Source organism: Diuraphis noxia, unplaced genomic scaffold (assembly GCF_037042655.1).
Source record: "Diuraphis noxia isolate RWA-SAM2 unplaced genomic scaffold, SU_Dnox_SAM2 contig0002, whole genome shotgun sequence".
In the NCBI taxonomy this organism is placed as follows: Eukaryota; Metazoa; Arthropoda; class Insecta; order Hemiptera; family Aphididae; genus Diuraphis; species Diuraphis noxia.
In genome coordinates this window covers 59,214,043-59,227,552 of record NW_028301712.1, presented here as the reverse complement: position 1 = coordinate 59,227,552, position 13,510 = coordinate 59,214,043, and the positions used below count along the sequence as shown (strand labels likewise).

Sequence of the window (13,510 nt, the reverse complement as noted above, 5' to 3'; positions counted from 1 at the left end):
GGGCCCGCACTGTCAGCGCCCACAAATTTCTCAGCTTTATCGACCAGTCGGCGGCGCTGTTGCAACCGGCAACCGCCGCCGCCGCTTGCCCCACCGCGTCGCCCCCCACCCACATTCGTTCGACGTACCCGGCACCACATTCTTTCTTTATTTTTTTTACGCATCCACACTGTATATTATACACGCGCTCCTTCTCCGTTGCACCGCCCGTCTTTTTTCTCGCCGGTGTCTCGCTCCCGCACGCGGCCCATCTCACCGTCTGTCCCTCTCGCTTGCCGCTCGGCTGCTCGTTCGGTCTTCCTGGTCTCCGCCGCCGCCGCGGACGTCCCTTTTTGCACGCGGGCAACAGGTTAAAACGTGCACAGACTCGCGCACAGCAGCGGACGCGCTGCTTACATGGTTTCCAGACAACCGCCGCTGTCGTTATACGCGACCGTCAGGTACCTAAACGAAATACTTACGGGCGTGGAACTAAGGGTGGCGAGAGGGGGGGGGCGAGAAGGAAATTACGATATTTATATTATATCATATTTTCCGATTTATTGTTTTGTGTGGCAATTCCATTCTGTATAGCTCGATTTCTTTTCGTTTTCGCAGAAAAATGTCGACGTTCGCCGGTCACGTGGACAGACACAGAGGCGTCGTCGTCAAATCCACCATAGCCGCCACGGAACAAGAGAAACCGGCGGAATTCGGTCCCAAGCTTGCGAGTAATTTTTTGCATTTTTTTTTTCTATAGATTGTTTCAAGGACGCCGCGTCGCGTCCGTACCACCGCCATTGGTTCCCAAACGCGATCGCAGCCCTCTTTATTATTTATTATATACATTATAGTGATAGTGGGTTATACGTCCGGTTCAAATCGTATTGGCGGCACGTAAGCTACAGACGCTACGTAATCGCGAGTCCGCGACTACTGACGATGCTGACCGTTCTCGAACCGGCACGCGCGTAACCATTATTCGCAGACGACGCCGCGACGGCCGTTATTCTTGCCGGGAAATCGTCATGGTCGAACGTGACGTGTGTGTATGAGTGTGTGACGTGTGTGTCAAAGTCAAAACGGTCGTGTAACTCGTGTTGCCCTCGTCGTTGTCGGGCTCACGGCATGGTCGCCGTCTCGCCGGCGACGGACGACGAACCGGTTCGGTTGGTGGCACCGCGAGTACCCGAGAAACGGCATCAGTGGCGGCGCCCGCGCGCTCGTCATCTCTCGCCAGTCTCTCTGCACTCACACACATACACGTATAGGAAATAATAATTATTCATAGTATTGTACAATTGTACAATTTGTACATACAGGGTGTTTAACCGTGTTAGTCCCGTTGCAATGAACATTTTTCTGTTGGATATTTTTAAAATATGACTTTGGTGTTTTGAAAATCGTTATTTTGTCGAAGATTCACGTTAGTTATACATTTGGATACAATAGTTGTATATTTTCAAATATTTTGTTTTATGTTTCATAAAAATATAAGATGGCCCATGAGTCACTTTATAGAGTTATAACTTATAATTATGCATGTATTTTAGGTATCGAATAACCAAATTTCCATCAAGATTATAAATAGTTAAATATTTAAGTTTTAAAATTTGGATTTGAAGACTAACATGATGGTACACCCAGTACATATTATTGTAACTACGCTTCCCGACCCGGCCGAGATGCTGTGCGTGTGTGTTTCGACGAAGACCGTCTTTGATGCGTACAATTATACATATACCTATACTTCGCCCGCACACCATATGGTTCAAAAGTCACTCATAATTCGTGTTTTTTTTTATTCCTAACTGTGTTTTTTCCTCTTGGATTCGTAAAGATGTCAAAATATTAAAAATCGGTAACATAAACGTCCGGAAATTATTAATTCTGATGACCCTTGATAAATTTTTACCAACACGTGTCCATTAAAATGGCATTCCGCAATATCGTGGCATTACCAGATTACCTATACATATATTATATAGCGACTGCCAGCTGTAGCGTATTATAACTTTTAAGTTATTATAAGGTATGCAGATGTTCAATATTATCGTCGCGCGTTATACCTGAAATGGTTATTAAACCGTAATGATTTTTTTCCCTAGAGGAATTCGTTATAATAATATCGAAATCGCCATGGACTAAAAAACTAGTTTTCTCTTTTTACGCACAGAGAAAAAATGTAAAAATTTATGTTAGGAAAGGTACCAATACCAACTATTTGTAATAAGCTCAAATATGCCCGGCAGTGGCTATTTAATAATTTAAATTATCTAAATTTATCCCATTTATTTTTTATGTACTTATGCGTTATGCTTACAATTGTGTTCTGTCAAGAAACTGTGTACGATATTAATCTTATAGTAAGGAATATGGTATAAGTAATGATATAGTAATATGTATGTTGACTGTTAAGTTTTGACTAACATCAAGCTGTTATTTGTCATAATATATAGTGATGGAATTAAAAATACGTTATACCTATTACACAAAATATGTAATATAATATAAATTATCTATCAAAACTATATTATATCTAATACTCTAATGTACCAACTACTATATACTTATATCTAATACTCTAATGTACCAATTACTATATACTTATATCCACTTATATTAATATCAATTCTAGAATATGTAGTTACTAGGTTCATGTATCAACGTATCATAATTACATAATACATACCTCCAAACTGTATAAAAAAAATAATGTTCTACCTAATTAATATTTTGTGATAGATAAAATCCAAATAGAGTTTTATAGGTTGGTATAACAATTCCATATAGCAGGTGTTATAACAATAATAAAGTTGTGGACATAACCAGACACTGATACAGAGAGGTGATTGAGGGGATCATGTCTCCTCCCCCCTTGTTGCACAAACACGTCTCCTTATTTTTTGTCGGAAATACTTTTTTTTTTAAATTCTATTCACGAAATCTACAATCTATACATATTCTTTGTACACTGAGTAGGTTTGATAAAAGACAGAAAAATAAAATGATTCAATTATTGACCATATATTAGATAACATTATATATTATCTATTTATACAATAATATATTGGTATTGCATTATATTTAATTTTTTATTATTTAAAATATACGAGAAAGATATTCCTGTGAAGTTTTAAATGAATGGCCCCTCCTAAATCTTCACTCTGTATCATTGCCTATAACTTACAAATATCTAGCAGTATATCTGTATATATACATATATTCGACATAAATATTATATAATAGCAGTCGATCACTGATAGAAACTACTTCTGCTGATTAGACAAAGTTGTATTATATTTAAATATTTAATAATTAAGATAAATATACTATGATTCATATATTAAGCTTACAACATGAATTATAAATTGTAATGCCTTGTATTTTTTTTTTAATTATGCTCTCTTTGCTTTTTCATGTTAGTCCGATAACTGATACAATTTTAACAATCGTACTATTAGTAATATTTTAATATACAATTTAATTATTTTTACAACATCTTTAAACCGTCTATATTATAAATATCTAATAAATAACTATTTAATACGATATGTAGGCAATTTCGTGAAGAACTGTAACATTAAACTATTTGCAAATAAAACTAATTAATTATAAGTTAAAGATGTCAATATGTACCTAATCTTGTGATATACAGAGAGTCAGAGATTTATTATTGATATTCATATAATCCATCACGGAATTTATTAAAATTATAAGTGGACTAGCAATTAATAAAAATAACATTAATTATAAGAGTCTATAATCTATATTATGTAGGTACAAATAACATATATTATGCATGACTACATCTATATTATTATTCATACTATTTTGCTAATATTTGACTTTATTTTAAGGAGTGCCCATTTGCCACAATTAGACATCCGAAAAAATATTATTTTATAGATTCTCTAAAGTCAATTCAAATTAGGATTTGTTTATCATTATTCATTATATATTTACATAAAACGTATAAGAAATATATTTACATTCTTAATTTGTCCATTACAATTAAAATACTTGAAAAAATATGGTATTATTCGCAAGAGATTTGTAATGTAATATTATTTTCCATATTGACATTATTAAATCATTATCGTAATATTGAATACTATCATTATTATTCATTATAAATATTCTAATGTGAATAATTTAAAATAATTGTATGCATATAAAATGTAAAAATTACTCAAACATAAATTTGTTTCATTACTTTATCTTGATAAAATATTTTCCTCTAATACTGCAGCATATTAGTTTATTACACCTAAATAAGTTGTTTTCTATGTCTATCTGATGATAGACTCTATCACCAGTGCTCGAATTGGAAATATAATAGAAGGGGTGCTAAAGGACTTATAAAAATTTAGCGTTCCACTCAATGATTTAAACCAAACTAACCCGTGGGGGGCTTCGCCCCCCACACCCCCCATGTAGTATTTTCAACACAAGTCAAACAATCATTAAAATTAAACAAAGGTTACACTACAACAATAAATAAATATTATTAAATTACAAACAAATCTTTTATTTTATTTTAACATATTTTATACATTATTTAAATTTTTAAATTTTTAATATATTCCATAGCTCTACATATGAATGGTTCACTTCAATATTTTGTCGTTTAGGGCAGTTAACTTCATCAGCACATCGTTTGCCTTTCTGTATCCATGATGCAACATAAGGCTCAGGTACAAACATGTGCACTGGTGGCCCTACACAATTAATCAACATGAGAGAAGAAATACTTGTCGGGTTCAAAGCATTTCTTTTAGTAGTAACTATATTGTTCATTGAACTGAAAGCTCTTTCGCATTCACTGGATGATATTGCTACAGTTTTAATTGCAGTTAATAATGGTCTTAAATCTAAAACTGTTGAACTATCCTTGAGATCTTTAAACTCCCGAAATCCATTTATCGCAGATCTTTCATCAACTTGAAACACATTGGCTAATCTTCTTACTGCAGAGTCGCCATACTGTATATCAAATTGATCTGGCCAATTTTTTGGGTCCAATACATTTAAGTCATTAAGTAATTGAGTGTATTACACATGTCATAAATTAACCAACATTTATTATCTTGTGGATGGCAGTGCAGTCATAGATTTTATCATGAATACAAGAATATTCTAGTCTTCGTAGATCTTATATAATATTATACAATTGATTAGCAGTACTGCAGTAGTGTACAAAAAGAAATGTTATAATTAAACAATAATCGATAAACACCGACCTCAACTCATGAGCATAACAATAATGCTATAATTATTATTAGACATAGATATTATGAACTACATAGGTACTGTTTACAGTGTTACCGACCATCCGATAACATGAATTTTTAATCTTAATCTCGATATATTATACATTATTTATACACATTATTAGTATATCAGTATATGTAAGCCTGTATTATAATAACTGACTAAGATTTATAGTCTGTGGTCCGTGATTATAATAATAAATTATCTTTTTTTTTTTATTTTTATCATTAATGAATTTTACAATTTATCGCATATTTTTTTCAAATTGATAATACAAGTTTTTCAATAATAATTTACACGGGAGACGTACCGTCCCCCCGTTCAAATTAAAAATATAAGAAGGGGTACGCTAAAAAAAATTAAAATTTGAAGGGGAGCTCCGTCCCCCTGCGTCCCCCCCCCAATTCGAGCACTGTCTATCACATAAATTATATTTGGTATTCAAGGTTTCTTGTACCAATTAAACGGCTTATTAATTAAACATCAAACTAAACATTATTGCTGTTTATACGAAACTACTATTTAGTAGATAAACCTTGTGCGTGATAATATGTAACTATATTACATTTTTTAGTTTATAGAAAACCCATTTTAAGGGTTAATATTTTTATAATATTATTCACACATTTATTTTAAGTAATTACTATTCACAGCCTTACAGATTACCGTCTACCCAGTTTAGCCGTTATCAATTTAATATACACATTTGAATTGTTATATATATTTTCATAATATATAACGGAGATCTAGAAATCATAGTTATTGTTATTTTGAGTCTTATCTTTTATTTCGTAACAAAATTATTTTGCTCCAAATTTTTAAATTTAAAACAATATAACTTACTTAAGTAAAAATGATTACCAACAATAATTAATTGCCTTATTTAAAAGTACTTCATAATAATTATTACATCAATAATATTGACAAATTGTAATTCAATCTATCAACATTCAACTAAATATGTGCTTAGAATTTAGATATAAAATAAATGTCAAGTAACATTTAAAAATATGTTTCGCAGTTATTTGAGTTTTCCAGTATTATGATTTTACTGATTTTTTAATGCGTTGGCATATTTGTATTTTATATATTACCATTGATTATAGAATAGACTATTTTATAATCAATGGCATTACTTAAAAGAATATAAGATTAAAACTACGAGACTACTAAAGTATAAATATTCACCGGAAGTTGAAAACGTTTTATAGTTGATAATAATATTATGTATAAATACAAATGCATAATCGATAATCATGGCTTTTTGTTTTGTTATGTTTATAATAAATAATAGTAATGAAACTTCAAAAAAATGTTCATGTATCAAATCTAAACCGTCTTCTGTTTCTAGTATTGAACAAAGGTCATAAAGGAAATTTTCATATAGGTATATAGCTAGTTCAATGATGTGTTTTGTTAATGTATAAAAATTGTTTCAGCTTACTTTTCCCTCAAGCTCAACTCCATTTTACCACCTTCTTACATTTTTTTATTGCAAAAGTCTTTCAAGTCAGTCTCAATACAAATTTGATCAGTCGATGTTTCTATAAACGAATACATAAAATAATTATTTCCTTAAAATATTCAACGATCAGTTGTTTCTCTCTCATCCATCTCCAATCAATATCACTTTTAGATCGAGTTTTAAAAAAATGTAGAAAAATAACATAATATTTAAAACCTTGATGCATAGTTCTTACTAATTTTGTTACGTCCAACGTGATTTTCATGTTACACGAAGACAATATTTTGACAAAATTATACATTATAGAAAAAAGCTGCTTAATTAAATTAAAAATCTTTTATTTCAAATTATAAATTAACATAAATCTAATTTGTGGGTATTCAAAAATATGTGTTCAATCTTAGCATTAAGACATTAATAAGTGATTAAAATCTTTTTTTCAGTTCAGCTAAGTTTTTTAAAAATTCCAACAATATTGTAATACATTTTAAAATATTTTTAGTAATTTAGTTTAATACAATAGGCAAATGCTATAGTATTTATATATTAATAAATTTTCACTCGAATTTTTTGCCAAAATATCATTGTTCTTACAAAAGCAAAATACATTAGGTATGTCAAAACTATAATTGAAAGTATCATTGAATTTATTTGAAAAAAGCTTTACTTATACTCTATAAGAAGGTTCTAAATCTTTTGAAAACCTTAATATTTTCTACCATTAGATTCTATCTAGGGTTTAGTCCTAATTACTCTAACTATTTGGTAAACTTTCTAAAGCTTATAGGCAATATGTTTAAACGTCAATCTGGGGACCCGTCTATACTTCTTTAGATAAACCTACTGGAATGAAAAGCTTTCAGAGAACAGAAATTAGTTCTCTAGCCACATAAACATTTTTGCTCCTAAATCCAATTGAATTAAATCAGATAGAAAAATATCTTATAAATAATTGAATACCTCGTATAGTAGTACGTTAGGTTAGAATTGTTGATTGTTGTATTTTATACGATATAGATGTAGACATTTTAGATTCTGAGCGAGGAGCTGAATGTATTGATTTTTTGTACTGTAAAAGTCGAATACACTTTTACAGTGGAAAAAATGCTTGAATTTTTTATTTTAATAATTTTTTGTTTGGAAAACGGATGGAGTTGGTATTTTATAGTAATAAAAAATTACTAGTACCTATTTTAATTAATAATCGGGAAAAATTAAAAAATTGCGTAATACCAGTTATTGACAAAATTGATTTTCTTGTTTTGTTGCGTGTTTCTAAAATAAATAACCAATATATATAGCTACTCTGAATGTTAATACTAATATAATCTACATATGATACATTGATATGGTATTATCTTCAAAACATTTTATTTCTTTTTGAGCTATTTGAGTTACATTTGTCTTCTGTAAATATAAATACATTTTTAATATTCATATACCTAATTTACTGGAATTTAAAAAATAATTGAGCATAAATTGACAAATAATTTATAAGTGTCAGAGTTTGAATATTGACGAACTTGGATATTCACGCGTAAGGCGAAATTGTTTCGTACCTATATATTATTATGTCTTGCCTTATATTATACACAATGCCTTTTTCTAAATATTAAGATTAATTATATGCTACAATCTGTTTATGCCGTTAACTATTCACTCCATAAGTGACGTACTCAATGATGAGGGTAAAACTGGTTATTTATACTCTACAACTTACTATAGTAGGTACAGTCAAACAATTACCTATTTTCACAATTTTTTTAATTAAGCCTTTAATTATTACCTCAACTACTATTATTAGGTACTATAATAATGTAACCGTAAGTCGTATGATATTAATTTACAGTTTTAAAGACAAGTGACAACCACTTAAATTGTTTTCAATAATAAGTTATTAATATAATTTTACAAAAACTGTACTGAATAATTTAGCGTAAAATAAAAATATTGAGATAAATTGTACTGTATAATTAAATTTTAATATACTTTAATAAAGTCTTATTATTATGATATGAATGTAAATTAAATTTGTAAATGTTAACTAAGTATTGTTCTACTGGAGTTGAAATGAGATAAAATTACGTATAATTTATTATCGTAATTCGTAAGTAAATAATTTATAATAACTATTAACGTATTATATTCTTCTGAGGACCATAAATATTAATAACTGAGTTGATTTTTATACAATTTAATAATGCATTTTGCATTAAAATTTTCCAAGTAAAATTATAAGCTATCATGAAATGTATAAATATTAAATAAGCCAATGGTCACGTTATCGAGGCTTTTCTCTTAATAAAAAAAAAAAAAAAAAAAAAAAAAAAAAAAAAAATATTAAATATACATTAAATTCATAATTATTAATAGTTTTGGATTTTGAGTGGAACGAATGTCTTGTACGAGTCAATTTGACGTTATTATTGTACGTATTTATTTAAAGTTCTTATTAATCTGGAAGAATTTAGATTCAATAAACATCCTACAAAATCGAGAAATGTATTGATTTAGCAATAAACTTGTTTTTTTTTCTGTACGTATGTACCGTAACCACTATTTATAGGTTGACTGTGTACTCAAGTTTTATATCCCCTTATTTTTCAATTGTAAATTAAGTTTATTTGATTATTTTAAACATTATTGTTTTAATTATAATTTATAAACGTTCAAAAAAATTGTTAAATTTACAATACACCCGTTTTTTATGAAATCAATAATTTTTTTTTAGCAATCTTTTCATTAAAAAGAATAATATAACTCCAAAAAGTAAACTTTTTATTTTAATCAATGCTTTATTAACACGTTGACCGCCACGGTTTTTTTTTTTCTTGTAACTCATAACCGCCATGAGATTTTATTTGAGATCTCAAAACAATTACTAGTACTGAATATCGAGACTCCATATGAGATCTCACCGAAATCGATTTTTGGTGAGATCTCATACAGAGTCTCAATATTCGGTACTTTTTGTCGGATTTGAAAAGTACAGTGTTGCCACTTTCAGATGGTGTAATAAGCTTGCAGATATCATTTTTAGTTTTTTTTTTATCAATATTTGTTTAAATCGTCAAAACTGTTGCCAAGTAAAACCCCCTTGGCGGCAGGGAGTAAACTGGTGAGATCTCATACAAGAGCTCATGGCGGTCAACGTGTTAAATATACATACATATGTATATATAACAAAATTGAAAGATATAAATAATTTATGAACTATAAATATGAAATTTTAATATAATGTTATGATAGCTCAAAAAAAAATTATTCTCTTCATTATGATAATTATTTTTAAAATATCAAACCCATAAAATCATAAATATTTAATCTTTTAGAGTCTAAACCATTCTAAATTGTATACACTTTAAAATAAAATTAATAATGATTCAAATAATTAAAATACCCAGAACAAACTTATTTGAATTCTGCGTTATTTTAATTAAAATAGTTAGATACCAATTGTATTTTAATTTTATGAAATTTAAAAGATTCGTTTTTATTTGCCATCGTCATATTCGTTATTATTTAATAATAACTAACAAAATATAGTTTAAACTGAAAATTATGATACTAAAGTACATAACATTGTAATTTAATATACATACATATGTTACATAGGTTAGGTTAGGTACATTGATAATATATTATAACGTTCAGCATAGTAATGTACTGTATAATATATTGTAAATAATTAGAACCCGGACTTTCAGCACTTAACAAATATGAAATATGATGCACTTAAACGTGCACATTATACCTATTACAGTATATTACATATACAATAAAACCGTTAAAATATGCATTTGGATAGCAGGCCCTATGAGTGATTCTTGAATAAATTTTTTTTTTTATTTTCATTGAATTTGTATTATGAATTGAACACTATTAAACATTAACTATTTTCGTCGTAAGTAGTAAATAATATATTAATTTAAGATATTTCACATTTAAATATAAGGATCATTATATAATTGCTAAGTTTATAACAAGATTTATACTCTATCATTATTTCTAGGATAAGTTTATAGCAGACATTATATTATAGCATACAACATAAATCTTTTTTTTTCCATCAGAAAAATCGCTTAACAAAAACTTTATAAAATTTTAAATTATTACCTACCATATATTTTTCACAAGTAAAATATTGGCTAATGCCACTGAATATTAACAATTACAAATTGATTTCATTAGCAATAAATACTTATATTTTGATTTACAATTGAATAATTAATCATAAAATGGATTTTGTTTTTTTAAAGCATTCAATAATTTATTTAATGTATAGCATTTATTAGTTCATTATGTACTATAATTATTTTTTTAGATTAAGAGTCATAATCAATAAATAATAGCTTTGAATACTATTTTGTTTGATACCTATATTGGTTTTAGGTTTTTAGATTATGTATAGGTATTTGTATATAATTTTTTCAAATCATTTTTAATAAAACATTACATACCCAATTTACCATTTAACTGTTGTTGTATCCGCTAACCTCAAAGCAAATAAAAAAATTCCGTTATTATTTTAAAACAACTATGTTAATTTAGATTTAAAATTTAAATATTTGGAGGTAGGTATATATTCCTGTATTTGCTTCGAATAGCTATGAAATATATTGCACGTGTTAATCTAAAACAAATAGTACCTACACATTTTTGTATAGGTATATAAACCAAAACCGTTTCGGTGTTCGCACTTTAATTATTATATCCCAATTATACTACAGAGCAAAAATAAATTATATATATAGTTTTAAAATTGTTGTAATACTCTCGTTGAGTTATAGTACTTCATAAAAAAAGTAATTATATGCTTTCGGTACTTCTCATTTATTTGAGGGACCGACCCTCTTATTCTCACCATTGCGTCCTGTTTTGTGTTCTGTAGGCACCCTTTTTACTATTATACGTACACTGTATCCCTTGTTAACACATCTATCCGTTTCGTCTTCGATCACTCCCCTAGGTTATATGTTCAACGATGAAGTAATCTCTATAATCAAAGTTTGCTGTTTCGGGTTTTCTACGCACAAAACAGTTACACATTTTCAAAAAATCTAAACAACGAACTGCGAAGAGTGCAGTTCCAGGACATTTTTTAACTTTATATACTATATTTCAAACTACTGTGCTCCCACAATTTAAAAATCATCTCTATCATATACATACTATAATATATTAGTATATTGTTATGACTTTGTGTTCATGTACCGTGTCGTGAAATAATGCCAACTGTGTATTGTCACATATTTTATAGACTTTAAAATTACACACATTATTCAATTTATTATATACCAATATTTCTCTATTGGAATAGCAATATATTTAAAACATTAATGATCATATATGATTTTCGTTTTTGTATATAAATAAAAATGAAAAATATTGAACATCTTTATATTCTGATTGTTTTTTATCCACTGGCACTCTATAGTGTACATATATGTATTCCAATTAGTTGTACACTTATACAACAATCTATTTTATAAAATATAGTGAAAAACAAATACCGTTTTAGAGTGATTGTGTGTATTTGTCAATCGCACACTCGTTCTGGTTGTATAATAGTGTCTGAAAATTGAAGTGTATGTAAATATATGATTTAAGAATTCGTATGAATGTATATACTTTTTATGTATGTACAATGAACCCATATTTACAACTTGAAAAAGAAAATTGTATAATATATTCAGTATTCACGTATATAACAATATACGTTCCTCTTGTTACCATTGTCAGTGAACAATTATTCCAGAACAAACCTAAATATAAATCGATACTATTTGCAACTTGAAATGAATGATACAATTAAAAATATGCCAACTGTGAAGCTTTAATCTTATCAACGTGGAAAGTAGATTTCAGACTTTTCCCTTTCGTGAGTAGGTATACTAATAGATTGTCGTCGCAACCAGGACGTATGCGTTAAATCTTCTCGACAGTTGTTAATTTCGAATAATAAAGATACGAGACATTTCGCAAAGTTATATTACATTAAATAAACTAAGTCTGAAAACAAAATCATACGACAGTTGTATAATATAATAATATAATGTATTTAATGATATGATTATTTCAAATACTTGACAATTCAATTATTTTTTACAATATTATTCTGGTCTATAAGACATTACCAATTACAATCATCTTATACAGCTGTAGTGATACACTCTATTTATATATGGGACGCGTATGGTAACGTAATGCATCCCGTGTCGAACGACAGCCCTCGATTCTTGAACGACTTGTAACAATCTGCTTAGGTACCCTGCATGGTTGCATTGTATATGGGTATGTACAATGTACTTGGAAATTAGTACTATAGCTGTTTCATCAAGGCAACGGTATTATTTACGTGTCAGTGGCTACCGCTGTATAACACTCTACACTCATGACTCATGTACGATATTATATGTATATATATATATATATTATATACTTATGTAATTTTTATATACAGAGTGTTCCATTTAACTATACCAATATAAATGCGAAATTGTATAGTATAATACAATTTAAATATATGAAGTAGTGGACTTGTGGATCATATGACTTAAACGGGGTGCAACCCCCCTCCCCCTCTTCTTGTCATTGTAATCGCTGATCATCTAAATTTAAGATTATTTTAATAAAACAAAACATTTATTCGATATAATATAATATATACATTAAATTAGCTTATTTAATAATTTATTTGTAACAGCATGCTACTTCTGGTTATAAGAATTTAAAATAAAGATCTTTATTAAAAAAAATTAAACAACCTTAGAAACACCATGATAAAAATAA

At 28.7% G+C, this 13,510-nt stretch overlaps 1 protein-coding gene across 1 annotated transcript in view; it reads left to right on the top strand.

Annotated features, from left to right (window-relative positions):
* Window positions 1-77: 77 nt before the first annotated feature.
* LOC107164711 (nudix hydrolase 6) overlaps window positions 78-13,510 on the top strand; it is a 31,931-nt gene continuing 18,498 nt past the window's right edge. Inside the window, exons 1-2 of the mRNA XM_015512633.2 lie at window positions 78-440; window positions 598-710. Coding sequence (XP_015368119.2) covers window positions 397-440; window positions 598-710 — 157 coding nt within the window. The 5' untranslated portion in view covers window positions 78-396. The remainder of the gene's footprint in view (window positions 441-597; window positions 711-13,510) is intronic.